The sequence below is a fragment of the Somniosus microcephalus genome, chromosome 6 (assembly GCF_052327205.1).
Source record: "Somniosus microcephalus isolate GS21.2 chromosome 6, FLI_Smic_1.0, whole genome shotgun sequence".
Lineage (NCBI taxonomy): Eukaryota > Metazoa > Chordata > Chondrichthyes > Squaliformes > Somniosidae > Somniosus > Somniosus microcephalus.
In genome coordinates this window covers 240,537,036-240,553,292 of record NC_140992.1, presented here as the reverse complement: position 1 = coordinate 240,553,292, position 16,257 = coordinate 240,537,036, and the positions used below count along the sequence as shown (strand labels likewise).

General features: G+C 45.0%; 1 protein-coding gene across 3 annotated transcripts in view; it reads right to left on the bottom strand.

The window, feature by feature from the left end:
• Window positions 1–1,316: 1,316 nt before the first annotated feature.
• Window positions 1,317–16,257, bottom strand: part of zfpm1 (zinc finger protein, FOG family member 1) — a 258,811-nt gene continuing 243,870 nt past the window's right edge. For all 3 annotated transcript variants that reach the window (XM_085991613.1, XM_085991616.1, XM_085991615.1), the window contains 2 exons: window positions 7,338–7,481; window positions 1,317–6,991 (listed from right to left, as the gene is read on the bottom strand). In XM_085991613.1, the coding sequence (XP_085847739.1) occupies window positions 4,491–6,991; window positions 7,338–7,481 (2,645 nt within the window). In that variant the 3' untranslated portion in view covers window positions 1,317–4,490. The remainder of the gene's footprint in view (window positions 6,992–7,337; window positions 7,482–16,257) is intronic.

Genomic DNA, 16,257 nt, shown 5'->3' with positions numbered 1-16,257 from the left:
CCTCAAAAGTATTTGCTCTCATGAGTTCCTCTATATTTCTCTCCAAGACCAATGCCCTATCCTGCAACTTGATCACCAGACAATTTTAACATATTTTCCTCCATTAATTAAATTTTGCTTTCTTATGCACAAACAACACACCGCAAGGACAATTCAAAGCTTACAAACCTCATCCTACAAATGACTTGAACAATTCAGAGAGCTGAACAAACCCTGGCTGGACTTCATAACCTGTCTCAGTTAGGAGCAATCCACATGGATGCCGTTTGTAGAGGAATAAGTGCAATGCTGTGGGTGCAAAAAGGTACAGGACGGGTAATTCTCTATTTCAGAGCATACATCCAAACTAATTCCCATAATTTATGTAGTATGACAGGAAGTGTGCAAGCAAAAAGGCATTCTCAGTATACCTGCAATAAAAAGAAAGTTAAAGATGGACCATTAACACTCTGCACAGAACCAAAACTCAATTATTTGACTTGACAAACTGTTGTCCCTCCATATATAACTTACTACATGAAGGAATAATATTTGAAATTACTGGGAAAACGAAGAGTGAATGCAGCTGGGAAAATTGATACTTCGCATATTATTTGAGTCACTGACTTATTCTAAATAAGGCTCAACTTTTGAAGGAGAATCTTTTCAAAATTGGTATGTTTCAACGACAGCCAATACAAAGCCATTATGCTATATCACAGGGAAACTTCAATATACCGGTATGTTGATCAATTAGTTGTTCATCCCTTTCCCCACATCAGGAAATTTTAAAGTTCACCAATACTTCAACACACACTGACATTTTACAGTACATAAATTAATGTCTCATTAATGTTGTAAATAACTTTAAAAAAGTGTGGATTCATTAACAGAAACTGGCTTCTATTCAGAACTCTGTTTAAAACAGGATTTAAAATCCCCTCCCCCCCAACAAAAAGACACTACTGTTGTTCCTTGTCTCCATAGTGTCCTTTTCAAATGACTGTATATGAAACCATCTCTATGCTCAGTTTCTAGGAGATACAAGTATTGTGAATGAATTCAAAGCAGTATTACATTGTCATTTCCTCCTTGTCCAAAGCACATTACCATAAACTAACTCATCCAGTCCAATATGTGAACAAAATAGAACAGACACAACAGAGGGCTTACTACAAAGGTTGTGTCCGTGGAAATGTCCAGCCTCATTGACATGAAGTACTCGCTGTGGTTCTGCCTCTTAGTGAGAAAATGGAATTATTTTCATCTCAAGAAACACACTGATTCAGAGAGAAACACATGATACAAAAGGACTCACACAGACGAGAGAGGCATAGTAGTGCTTCAGATGTCCCACAGGACAATTTATTAGCATGCATAGCTCAAACTAGTGTGTAGTGGGTCAATTCCCAATTGAAAATTAAGAATGACATTCACTTTAACAGCATGATCAGTCTCAGACATGATTAAATCACTGAAGGCAGCCTTCAACTGAGAGTTGAAAGTTATTGGTCACTATAGTAGGCAAATTCAGAGGTATAAAAGTGCTGAATTGAAACATAAATATCCTGTAACTAGCTTCTAAACTACATCATTCAGCAAAATTTATACAATACAGTGCAAAAAGTGTAAAAATGGATTTATTGAACTGAACATCCATTAGCACTGCTTTGTAGAGAGAGATTTATGTCAAGATTTATTCCACAGATTATCATAGTAAACACTGCTCTACAATATAAATAAATTAACAGCACCTTCTGGAAAAGTAAAAAAATTTGTATTTCATAAAGTCGTAGAAAGACACACGTGCAACCAAAGCATAGCTTTTCCGATTAAATAGGAACAATCATGCAAACAACAAGAGTTTCAGAGATCATATACCTTCTGCTTGATCCGACTTCATTTAAAATGTCCTTGCTTTCATAAATCTTTATAAAATATTTGCAGTCTACAAACTGTATAGTTACCATATGTGTTTTATTGAACTTAGTGATGTAACAATCTTCTGGATGAATAAAGTCTGACTGATGTTTAAAAATATACCACAATATACCTCCAAAAAGACTACCAAGGCATTGTAGGTAACAGTCTACAAGTGTAATATTTGGTCAGTAACATGTTTTGACCCACAAGAGAGAAAGTATATCCGCCTGGGAGTATTGCGGATGCTTGCTCTGTACCACTGTATTTCTGATCCAAGTGCCACTTTTGCTTGTCATTTTCCATCAATAGAGGAAAAATCATTTTATTTAGTAACACTCATTCGGGGGTGGGGGGGGGGGGGGGGGGAGAAAGAGGGAAGAGGTGAAGAAAGAAAGACTTGCATTTCTATAGCGTCTTTCACAACCACTGGACGTCCCAAAGCGCTTGATGAAGTATTTTTGAAGTGTAGTCACTGCTGTAATCCAAGAAATGCAGCAGCCAATTTGCGTACAGCAAGCTCCCACAAACAGCAATGTGATAATCTGTTTTAGTGACGCTGATTGAGGGATAAATATCGGCCAGGACACCGGGGATAACTCCCCTGCACTTTGAAAAATGCCATGGGATCTTTTACGTTCACACGAGAGAGAAGACGGGGCCTCGGTTTAATGTCTCATCCGAAAGACGGCACCTCCGACAGTGCAGCACTCCCTCAGCACTGCACTGGAGTGTCAGCCTGGATTTTGATGCTCAAGTCCCTGGAGTGGGACTTGAACCCACAACCTTCCGACTCGGGGGCGAGGGTGCTACCAACGGAGCCACGGCTGACACGGTAAAGAGAGAAATTAAGGTCAAGAGCTAACTGTATGGTGTGATGGCTGAATTGTCTCATTCTGTGCTCTAATTTCTGATGTCTATTCAAATTGAATTGGCCATCTCTTCCTGCTTTCCTCCCACCCAAATTAAAAAATGGGAAGACATTTTTAACCCACACGAATGCCACTGAACAGAATAACTTTGTTCCTCGCTTCGAACATTACACCCTTTAGATGAGCAACATAAAATACACAGATATTCATGAAAAACACCATACTGATAAAGATTAGGAATCATTTACATTTAAGCACCAAGACACCATTCCATTCATTAAGCACACTTAATGTGCATTATAGCAATAAGCTTTGTCTACAAATAATAACATAGAGGAAAGGCAATTAATCCCAGGATGCATTGGACCTACATATCTTGTACAATGAAACAGTTCAAATTAAATTCTTTTTCACAGAATTTACTGGTTAATTTGAGTCCTGTTTTTGGTAAACTAAGCTCTAAAATAAAAAATGCTGTTCAGTCAGCACATTTTTGCATTAGCGCTGGCTTTGCACGTAAACCTTGATAATAAATACAACACTAATAAATAAAAATTAGAGACATTCCTACAGTTGAATTGAATGCACTGAAATGAAGGCTGACAGGATTAGCATGCACTAATTAAACAATTAGCAAGAATATCACTAAATCTACACAAACTAGTTTTGAACTACTCTGCCCCCTAGTGATCACTTTTCAATATTTCAGTAGTATTCAACTATCAGTATTTATGTGACAAAAATCGCTAGAAAACATGTGACTGTTTCAATGTTTTATTTGGAATCATTTCCAATATTTTTGACTGGAGTTATAAATACTGAATTTATAAGACTAAGTTCTGCCCACTCTGCCAATCAGAGCCATGCCTACCTTAGAATTAAAATACATCCAATGGCCAAAAGAAGGTTTGAAAATCATGGTGTGTTGGCTATTTTTAATGGTACTGGGACTTCCTGAAGATTTAAAAACACTGACAGTTATATTCCATTAATAATTCCTTCAGAAGAGAGAAGTTTAACCAGGACATACAAGGTTACAGAGGAATTGACATGAGTTTCTTCAATGAACAGATTTGTGGGACACTTCAACTTTAACTAACCTAAACATTTCCTTCTTAATTTCAAAATCTGCAGGCTATTCCCCCAAGTAGAAGGCAAATGTAGGTGCCAGATTGTCAAAAGTGATGAAAGTTCAATACTTGTTTTGTTATAAACTCACCAAAAGGTTGCAAAGGAATATTCTGAAAATGTTTCTGAAGAAAACCAGCATATAATTAAATTGGTTTGGAAGATTATTATAAAAATATTTTAAGTTATGCAGCGAGTAAACATACCAATTGGCTCTTTAACATGGTTTCTTCAAAAGGAGCACATTAAACCAGGCATGTAAACAGACCCAAAAGATTTCATTTCTATGTATCATTCATTGCTTCAACTGAGAAAGTACAATCCTATAATGTACTTCACCAGCTAAGCATAGGAGGTTGAACATGAATCCAATTTAAGGACATGGTTTGAAAAAAAAAAGTGTCACTCCATCCTGGGCCATTTCAAACACCTTACGAAGACTGGTTAACATTTGAACACCAGAAACCAATGTTGTCTTTTCATGATTGTTTCTAAACTGTACAGCAAGATGCACAAAGATATTGAGGTGTTAGGTAATTTGTGCCAAACATCAGAGCAAACATTCAAAATACAGTTTGCAGATGCAAAAACTTATTTAACGTGTTCTGCAGTATGAGAAGAACAGTAATACTTCTTGTGAGCTATAAAAGTTGAAAGACTACTGAACTTGATGTTGCACAAGCGACAGTATCTGTGGTTTCCATTCTGCACAGGGCTTGGGAGTGACATGGCTGTCTGAACAGATTTGTCAACATTAACGGGTGGGCTGAGGGATTTGAAGCCTGGATCCCTGGGGCTGTCAGGCACTGGTGAGATTTTCAGAGCAACATTAGGGGACGCCAGTAAAGGTTTAGATGAGATGTTCTGCAAAGGACTTTCAACTGAAGACTGGGAAGAGACAGATACTCTTTGATCTTTGGCATGCAAGATATTCTTCTGTATTTGAGCACCTGTCTTGAGAGATGGGGCAGGAACTCTTGAATTCTGAGGACTGCTTTCAGAAATACTGTTTGTCATTAGTTTACCTTGTGATGAAATGTCCTCCATTATAACTTCTGTTGTGTGCCCAGTTGAAAGCTGCTTGGTCAACAGCATATCATGAGCATTCTTAAAATGCTCAATAAGGTCTCCTTCAATTGGTCCATTAAGTGGACAATAGGGACAGATGACTGAATGAGTGCGCAGAGGTGCTGAGGTGGTCTTAACATGGGGGGACAACTGAGGCCCATCCTGCAAAACATCGGGACTGCAATGATACATTCCTGGAGAGCTGCTTGGAGTAATGCAGGCATGTACTACATTTGGACTTTCTGGAATACATTTAGTGCTTATATCTTTTTTCTTCAATTCCTCTGCTTGTATGTGAGGGTCTGCAATTTCCATCCTATTTTTCTTAGCTTTTATTGAAGCATAAGCCTGCATCTTTACTCTGGCAAGATGCTCCACCTTACTGTGCTGAAGAGCAGTAGCAGAGCAGTAATACTTTTTGTGAGTAAGATAGTTTTCTACACTGTTAAAACTAATTTTGCAGGAGGTACATTCATGATAGTCTGTTGAAATACGCGAGGCTGGAAGCAAAGGGGCAACATGAATCAATGGTTCTTCCTGAATACGAGGCTTTTTGCTAAGATCAATTGGTCCATCAACATCTGAACTTGAGCCTGGTGATGAAGTTGCACTAGATTGAGTGGTTAACATATAACCTGTTGACAGGGAAAGGGAATCAGTTGACCTTGAAGAAAGTGATAGAGCCTCTTGTTTTATTTTCAAAGCTTCTACATTGTTTGGTAACCCAGCACTCTGAAGGACGGCAGCTGAAGGACTATGAACAGACACTTCACTTGGGGAAGGTGGTGGAAGAGGCTGATGGCCAGTACCGTGAATCTCGTACAGCTTTCTACGTTTACGTGTACGTGCAGTTTGCTGAAGGAATGCCACTTTCCCACCATTTGGCCTCCGAAGAGGAGGGTCATGTCTTGAAGCACAATATAAACGTTTGTGTACAGCATAGGTTTCATGTCGGGTAAAGTTTATATTGCAGGCTTCACAAACAGTTTTTGAAGGGTCATCATCAAAATCTTCAACAGAGTTGCTTGGACTTCGGCTGCCTTCACTAACTCTACTAAGGCTTTCCCCTTCAGATGAGGTATCCTTCATGGCACTGTCCTCAGTTTTTATTTCTGGTGGTTTACTCTCCACATGCGGTATCCGTAGATCTCTTTCGGAGTCAGTCTGTGAGGAAGAAGCATGCTGATTTTCTGCTACAGAAGCTGGACTATGAGATACTTGTTCAGTTCTGTTTGTGGGTGCAGAATCCTTCACAGTCTCGTCAACAGTAGGGTTGTCTGCCTGCTGATGCCTGCTCGAACAATAGAGTCGTTTGTGTGCCAAGTAGTTGTTGATATTATTGAATGTAATGTCACATTCATAGCAAGTTGCTCCTTTTTGAATGGGTGCCCCTGCATAAAGAAGTGGATAGTTGTTGACCCCTTGCTTCAGTCTGCTGTGGACCAGCTCAGACATTTTGGCTAAAATCTCTGAAGCTTGCGGAAATGTGGAAGTTTCATGACTGAACATATAAGGTACTAGAACGGTTCCTTCTGACATAACTGAACCTGTCCCACAATTGACTGGACTTGGGGCTGGTGTTGGGCTTGAATGCTCTGACTTCACTTTTACTATAAGGGTGCTCCTTGGGGACGAAACACTGGAGGAACGGTCAGGAGTAGGATTTTTCTGACCCTCCTCCATAGTCCGATCACCTTCACTTTCAGATTGCGAATTGAGAGGTTCCTCTTTGACTTTCACCACTATATTAAGTTCCTCAGGAATTTCTCTACTTAAAGCTGGAGATCGCCCATCATCTTTGTCCTTTGTTTCCTCCATATTGTGCGGTGACTCATTGCCTTGGTGAATCTCCATGTGCTTGGCTAGCTCAGCAGTATTTCTTAGCTTCTCATGGCATTGATTGCACTCAAATGTATCTTGTACAACGTGCAGTGAACTATGTTGCTGCAAACTTGACTCGGAATCCCCAATGTACTCACATTGGTTACACTTCAGACTCGAGAAAGGATTTGCAACTTTCACACCTATTGAACAGGTTACAAAAAAAATCAAATATTATAAATAAAAGTTGAATAAATCTAGCATTATTTTCAGTTTATTTAGTCTATTATACAGAATTTATCAATGCCATTAATTCTATACAGCTGACACTATATATGCAAACTTTTTGCTGCCATTTGTCTCATTGGCAACAAATTGTATAACCCTCTGAATAAAAAATTGATGCTAAATATGTTTTTGAAAACTTGTTTTACAAAGATATCATTTAATAGGTAATGCAATAAAGAAAGAACAGACCTACCATAATGCAAGCTTTTCCCATTTCAAGCTAATACTAAAATGACAGTATGGAGTATGCTTCTAGCTTACCTGTTAAAGGAAGGGCAGGTGGGCCTGTTCCTGGCGAGTACGAGTCACCCTTTGAACCTGGCTGGCAGACCATATGATTGGTAACCAGATGACTATACAGGATGTCTCTTGTGGTCGAGATAAATCCACAGCCATGACAAACACCTACGGCAAACCATACCACAACAGTCTTAGAGGTATATCCTTTTAAATCCACACCACCTCTCTCAAGTTTAGATACGAGATACTAGGTATGTATTCTTGCCTTACTCTAACATTTTAGAACTAATACGTCGCTTGCTTAAAAATTAAGTTTACTCATCTTTTATCATTGGCAATTTCACAGGAACACAAGTAGGCCATTCAGCCCCTCGAGCCTGTTCTGCCATTTATATAGATCATGGCTGATCTGTACCTCAGCTCCATTAACCCACCTTCGGGACCACCACTCGACATATCCCGTCAATCAGAGAGCATTGCCTTTATCACTACTCTCTGTCTCCTACCTCCCAAGCAATTACCAACCCATATCACAAGGTTACTTCCAATTCTATTGCTCTTTCATTTTTGAAAATACTCTCTTGTGCAGAACCTTATCAAATGCCTTCTGGCTCCATATAGACACCAGCCATGCAAGTGACCTCTTCAAAAAAAATCAACTAGATTAGTTATGTTCTTGTACAACACTGATGGAACAGACGACAGTCTGCAATGCTGATTTTGTTAATTGTATCTGGTCAATGGCTTGTGTTGTTATTCCGGTTCCCTGGCACTGTTTTGACTAATTTTAGTCTTTTGTGCCAAAAAACTTGTACAAAATCTAAAAGCTAATTTAAAATATTATCGTTCAGCAAACTCTCCATAAATCTAAGCAAAAAACTAGGAAGGGAAAAGTGTGCGGGGAACTATTTACTGAACACAATGTTAGCTAGACTTAATTCTGACGTCATTGATTTCAACAGTCATTTGCAACAGCGTGCAAGCACAGGGTTAGAATTTAGCAGAAGAATTCTGGAGGAAAATGTTCAAAACAGGACCCTGGAGAGTGCTAAGGAAATTCTTGAAGTAGGTGTGCTTACCAGAGCAAAGTAGTTAAATAGAAATCTGCAAAAGTTTAGCATATATGAACAAGGCAATTTTTATATTATTGGCAAGATGAATGAATTAAATTACAACTTCCAGTGTATAGGTACATGTAGTTATGAAAATTCGAAGATGGACCAAGGATTTCCAGTAAAATAACTTAGCATTGCCACACATGTACATATTAACACATATGGGAACTGATTTCTCCAAGCAAATAATCTAGGCAAGAAAGCCAAACAATGTTTATGATGACAAAAGCAGAATCAAATGTTTTACAATAACGTCTATTCCCTCTTCAATTCTCGGGATGAATTATAAATTAGTTCAGAAAGCACTGAAAGCAATGAATGTTATTATGTTGACCAACACATGCACAATGGGCCAAATCGCCTCCTTCTGTGCTCTAAGTTTCTATGCAAGTTTCTATGAATTCAAGTTAAATATAGATTTACAAGAAATCCTAACTAGAAGCTTAATTTCATCTTTAGTTATACACCTCACTCATCCTTATTGAACTAAGGGTATGAATTACTCCTGGCCCTCCTATGATTGCCAGTGGCAATGTCATTTCAGTCCTTGGAGGCATTGGTTTACTGTTCAGTATAAGAAAAGTAAGTGGGATGCCTCATGGCAGTGAAGTGTCATTTCCTGGATTGGGGGGGGGGGGGCGGGGCGGGGGGCAGAATTAAGTGCCTGACCAAGAACAAGTCATCACACCAATGACTGGTGGATTTGTGTATCACACATCACTGGGGCAGGAATCTACTGGATTATGGTGAGGCAGATTACTTATTATACAGGAAGCTTTGTGTTATCTGGAGGCTAAATGTCCGGCAAGCTCGAGCCACCGGCAAAAATCAGGAGCCGTTTCATTAGGTTTTTTATCTTTTCGTTGCTTTTTTCTCAACAGTCAAGCTCTGCAAGGTCTGTAGCTAAGCAACAGCTTCAGCTAGAGACGCTACAGAGAGGCTTGCCGACTGTTTAGAAGCTGTTGCTAAGCAACAGGGTTTGTTGATTCACACGGAGCTGAAAATCTCCGTATGCTTCAACATCAGCGCTGGTGTGTCCGGCAGTTTTGAGGGAACGGCAATAGCTCGGTCCCGTCGGTGCCAGATAGCACAAAGTTTCCTGTAATACCAATCTGTTCCAAAAAGTTTCTTCAAAGTCAGTATTCATTCAAGGTTCTTGGCATAAAAGGGATTCAACAACAATACAATACCTTTAAACTGGGAGGTAAGTATAAAAGTAATATTTCCCTTTCAATTTGTGTTCATTGGAAAAAGTAGAGAAAGCTGGAACTCTCCAAATATATTTAGCATTAAAATGACAACATAATATGAACGTGATGTTAAAATTTTGATATTTGAACGGTTAAGACAGGAATCAAGTCAAACATTTTGGGATGGCTGGAAACAAATGTACCTGACTGGATCTCTCCAGAAAGCCATTTGTATCGACAGTAGACATGATTTAATGCCTTCAGACCAAAAGTAGATTTAGAGCACACATTCAGCTGAGGGACTCTGTAATGTTTCCAGATTAAATAACAAATTCAAAGCAGTTTTCTCCTGTGGACTCGTTCAATTCTTGACTAGACTGGAAGGGCCAGAGCACAATTTATGTGCAATCAGTAAACAATAAACATCAATTAAAGAGAAAAAACTTCAGTGTGCTATCTTTTTAATTGGAATATATATTTTATCATGTATAACCTATTATGTTCACACAGTATATCTATAGAACAAAGGAATAAGAAACAAGATTAGAATTGTTAGAATTACAATGCTGCACTCGACTATTACCAAAGTGCTCTAATTACTTTTCAACTGCAGCGAGAACAGTCCGATATATATGTGTATATAAAGAGTAAACTTCTGCCCGGTTCAGCGGTTGGGCACCATGAACAGTATACAGTTTAAGCTTACTGAATGAAATTAGGGCCTTCAATTTATTTTGAAACTTTGGTTTTTAAAAAACATTCCCACAGGATTTAACTGTAAGAAAACCAACAGCAATAATCAAATACATTATCCTTTTTGGTTTTTGAACGCAATTGATTCCAATCAAAGATACGAATATATAACCAGGTAAGAAATTTTCCAGTCACAGATGCTTCCTGACTTGGAACAATGATTAGAAAAGGCATGAAGCCACAGTGGAAGCTATGAAGCTGCTCAACTGTGGACATCCCTGAGGCTGAGGCTGGGGCGGGGTGTAGTTTTGTGGGACATATCTTTAGCTCCAGAGAGCTAGATTACAAAAATACTGGCCATTTCATTTTTTGTTCTTTCAGACTTTCTTTTTCACAGTCTTCCAACTATTTCTTTCCTTCCCATCCCCGACATGTACTGAGTATCTTCGTTTAGTACACTCAGCATCCCCTATGGCTACATGTATTGTACACTGAACTTGCGTCAACAGTGTCTCAGAGGATATAACTCTTGCCTCTGAGTCAGCTGGTCGCAGGTTTAAGTCCCACTCTAGAGACTTGAACATAAAATCTAGGCTGGTACTCCAGTGCCGTACTGAGGGAGTACTGCACGGTCAGTGGTGCCATCTTTCGGATGAGATGTTAAACAGTGCCTGCTGCAAGAATCCTGAGAAATCTCCATTTCAGATTCCCCCTACTAACTAACATGGACTAAATGACATAAGCATTATTAGTTCTAGGTTTAAGTTTGTATTATGTTGTGGCGTACCGATCACAGAAAGGACACAATCCGCTTTCCGGTCCGTAGACTATAAATCAGGCGTCATGCCTTTAAGAAGGATCACACCTTTAAGAAACTCGATCTGCAGCATAGTTAAGCCCAGAGCGGGGGAGGAGTCGTCGAAGCTGTGCACTGATGAAAGGCAGTTGTACTTTGTGTAGTCTCTGACTCCATTTTTTGTTCAGCATGCAGCCTCAACAATTAAACCTTTTCTGTTGAACCTCTCAGAGTTCAGTATTTTTTGCTAGGAGTACGTAGACTCCGACATTGGTGACCCCGACGCTCAGGATGACTCCTAAGCGTAACCATGGCTGACACAAATGCAGTTTCTGTGAAGCTGCCGGAGTTCTGGGAGAACCTGGCCACCGCCTGGTTCCTTCAAGCCAAATCGCAATTCCGACTCCGCGGCATCACCGCCGACGCAACGATGTACGACTACCTCCTCGCCTCCCTGGGCAGCTCCACAATCACGAAAGTCTGGACAGCACTACAAAACCCTCCGGAGGAAGGCAAGTACGCACATCTCAAGGCCGCGCTCATTAAAAAATTCACAGCCTCCCAATTCGTGCGCAACTGCCACCTCCTCGATCTCCCGGGCCTCGGTGACTCCACGCCGTCAGACTTGCTCTCACACATGCTTGCTCTGACCGACGAGAAACCGCCCGGCTCCCTCTTCCGCACGCTCTTTATCCACCAACTACCTCCCAGCATCCGCCCGGCGATCGTGGCGTCCAGCCTCACGGACCTCGAGGCCCTGGCCGACGAAGCCGATAAGCTCCTGTCCGCCAGCTCCAACCACGCCGTCACCCCCGACCTGGCCTCCGCAACGTCGGCGCGCGCTCCACCCTCTATCGCGCGGCCACGCAGCTCGGCCACGAGGCCCCCAGACCCAGGGCTACTGCTACTTCCATACCCGGTTCGGTGCACGGGCACACCGCTGCAGCCATCCCTGCACGTTTCCAACCGCCCCCACACCGGCCTACACGATGGTCGTGGGGCAAGCAGGCGCGCTGCTGTACATTACGGACAGCGCCTCCGGACGCCGTTTCCTATGCGACACGGGCGCGCAGCGCAGCATCATCCCAGTGTCCTCCCTCGAGATCCAGCGAGGCGGCCGTGGCCCTGCACTGGCTGCCGCCAACGGCACCGACATCCGGACGTATGGCACCCGCACCGTCACCATCGACCTCACAGGCCGCCGCTACCGCTGGGAGTTTATCACCGCCAAGGTGCTCTCCCCGCTCCTCGGTGCGGATTTCCTGTGCGCCCAGGCCTGTTGGTCGACATGCCTCGGCGCCGCCTCGTGGACATGAACACCATGTCACCTATCCCGGGCGCCATGGCACCCCCCCAACCCGCCAAAATGGCGTGGCAGTGCCGCGCCCGCTCAACGGACGACTACTCAGCACTCCTGGCTGAGTTCCCAGCCCTCACCAACCCGACCTTCTCCGCGAAGGTTGCTAAGCACGGGGTAGAACACTTCATCCCCACCACAGGCCCACCGGTGTATGCCCACGCCCGCAGGCGGACCCGGCCAAGCTGGAGATCGCGCGGGCCGAGTTCGCCACAATGGCACAGCTCGGCATCATCCGCCGCTCCAACAGCCCCTGGGCCTCCCCACTCCACATTGTCACCAAACCCGACGGGGGATGGCGCCCTTGTGGGGACTACTGGCGCCTAAATGACGCCACCACGCCGGATCGGTACCCCATACCGCACATTCAAGACTTCTTGGCTAGACTGGCCGGCCGCTCAGTCTTCTCCAAAGTCGACCTGGTGCGCGGTTACCATCAGGTGCCAGTCCACCCCACGGACGTTCCCAAGACGGCCATAATCACCCCCTTTGGGCTATTCGAGTTCCTCCGAATGCCCTTCGGCCTCAAAAACGCGGCCCAGGCCTTCCAGCAGCTCATGGACTCGGTCCTCCGGGACCTGAAGTTCCTCTTTGTCTACCTGGATGACATCCTGGTAGCTAGTTCCTCCAAGCAGGAACACATTGAGCACCTCCGCACCCTGTTCCAGCGGCTCAGTGAGCACGGGCTCATCATCAGCCCAGCCAAGTGCCAATTCAGCCTCAGCAGGATCGAATTCCTCAGCCACCACATCATGCAGGACGGAGCCATTCCCCTGCCCGCCAAGGTGCAAGCCGTCCAGCAGTTCCCCCGGCCTACCACCATCAAAGGCCTCCAGGAGTTCTTGGGGATGATCAACTTTTACAACCGCTTCATTCCCGGAGCGGCCTCCCTCATGCGGCCCCTATACGAAGCCCTCCGGGGTAAGAAAGACAGAATGGCGATCAAGTGGTCGGCGGATGTGTTGACTGCTTTCAACTCGACCAAAAAGGCACTCGCCGACGCCACCATGCTCGCTCACCCACAGCCCAACGCCAGGGTGGCCCTCACCACGGACGCCTCCGACCACGCGGTCGGCGCTGTGTACGAACAGTGGGTCGACGGGGCCTGGCAACCGCTGGCCTTTTTCAGCCGCCAACTGCGCCCCCTGGAGGCCAAATACAGCGCAAGCTCCTCGCACTGTACCTGGCAGTCCACCATTTTAGATTTCTTCTGGAGGGCCGCCCCTTCACCGCGTTTGTCGACCACAAACCCCTGACATTCGCGATGGCGAAATCTGCGGACCCGTGGTCAGCCAGGCAACAACGCCAGCTCGCCGCGGTGTCCAAATTCACCACGGACATCCGGCACGTCTCCGGTCGACACAACGTGGTGGCCGACTGCCTATCCCGCCCCGCCGTCCACGGCGCCCACCTGGCAGTGGACTATGCTCAACTGGCAGCGGAGCAACGCACCGACCCCGATCTGCTCTCCGCGCCCACAACCCTCCCAGGGCTGCGACTGACCGACGTCGCCTGCGGCCCGCCCGCCGTCACAGTCAAATGCGACACCTCCTTGGCGCAACCCCGCCCCGTAGTCCCGGCGAAAACGGGTGTTCAACATCGTCCACGGCCTCTCACACCCCGGCACCCGCGCGTCCATTAGACTGGTGGCAAACCGATTTGTCTGGCGCAGCCTGCACAAAGGTGCGCGCGTCTGGTCCAGATCCTGCATAGCTTGCCAGCCTGCCAAAATCCACCAGCACGTCAAAGCCCCACTCGAGGAGTTCACCGTGCCAGAAAGAAGGTTTGACCACGTCCACATCGACCTCGTCGGCCCCCTGCCGCCATCACAAGGTCACACGAACCTGCTGACAATCGTGGACTGTACCACCCGCTGGCCCGAGGCCATTCCACTGACGTCCACCACCACCGCCGACATCGCGAGGGCGTTCATCGGTACCTGGGTCGCTCGGTTCGGCATCCCCTCCGACATGACGTCGGATAGAGGCCCGCAGTTCACCTCTGATCTGTGGGCCGCCATCGCCTGAAACCTCAGGGTGGCCGTTCACCGCACCACAGCTTACCACCCCCAAGCCAACGGACTGTGCGAGCGATTCCACAGGTCCATGAAGGCGTCCCTCCGTGCCAGCCTCGAGGATGAGGCTTGGATCGACCGCCTCCCGTGGGTGCTACTCGGCCTATGCTCCGCGGTCAAGGAAGACCTGCAAGCCTCGGCGGCGGAACTTGTGTATGGCCAGCCGCTGCGCGTACCCGGAGAGTTCCTGCCCACCGCCACGACCCCCTGGTCGGCTGACCAGCAACGCCGCATTTTCGGTAACCGAGCACAACAGTTCGCTCCGGTACCCACCGGCTGGCACGGCGAACCAGCAACCCGCGTACCACCTAGCCTGCACATGGCCAAATTTGTTTTCGTGCGCCATGGCGCCCACCGAGGACCTCTACGGCCCCCATACGACGGGCCCTACAAGGTACTCCAGACGGGGAACAAGTTCTTCCTCCTCGAAGTGGGCGGCAGAACTGACAAGGTGTCGGTCGACCGGCTCAAGCTGGCGCACCTAGAGCCCGACGAACCTGTTCAAGTGGGCCAACCCCCACCGCGGGGCAGACCGCCTAAGAGCCCGACGCGTCCGACCGCCCCGCTCCCGACACCAACCGCCAAGAGCCGTTCCGGCCGTGCCATCAAGCCACCACGCCGGTTCGTACACTCCCTACTAGCGGATTCTGGGGGGGAGCTGTGTGGCGTACCGATCACAGAAAGCACACAATCTGCTTTCTGGTCCATAGACTATAAATCAGGCGTCATGCCTTTAAGAAGGATCACACCTTTAAGAAACTCGATCTGCAACATAGTTAAGCCCAGAGCGGGGGAGGAGTCGTCGAAGCTGTGCACTGATGAAAGGCAGTCGTACTTTGTGTAGTCTCTGACTCCATTTTGTGTTCAGCATGCAGCCTCAACAATTAAACCTTTTCTGTTAAACCTCTCCGAGTTCAGTATTTTTTGCTAGGAGTACGTAGACTCCTACAATGTAACTGTTACGCAATGCATGGCGATGCTTGAATAATCTTACTTTTAAACTAGTGTAATATGCCTTGGATAGACCTGACTAGATTTAAAATGGAAGAAAGCAAGGTGCAGGGCCTTGCTTGACCAAATTTAAAATACAGACCTCAGCAAGCCTGGTTAGCAAGGCCGACAGCCTGTCTGTGGAAACAGCTGAAAGAATTAATGGAATTCCAGGGGCTGAGATAAGAGGCAAAGGGACTGTAAGACTGTTATGAATTACATATTTGTTGGTTTTTGGAATACTTATTTTGCTATATTATAACCATTAATATCTTATAATCATCAGTAATAGATGTATAATCATGTGTTAAGAATTAAATGTAGAAGTTTGTAATCATCAACTGCATGCAATGATAACCTGAATTATATATAACATGTAACTCTTTTTCTTAAGTTTAAAAGTCTGTGAGTAAGCTGTAACCAGACAACCTGGTCGAATAGCCTGGGAAACAAGGTCATGTGTAGTTGCCACTGTTTTGGAATGTTATAACATCTGTAGAGAATGAAAAACAAAGGCCAACAGCAAGGACCGTATATCTACCTATGGAGACATATTCCGTTTGTGTTGCCATAACGACCCCAGATATGAGTCTTGATGGTCAAAAACAGATGATATAAGGGTGTCATAAGACTAGAACCTGCGTAAGCCAAGGTGCTGCGGACATGGCAGCTTTATGAATGGATTTCGGGTTTAGGTGTCAGCCAGTGATTGGTTCAGGAGGACTC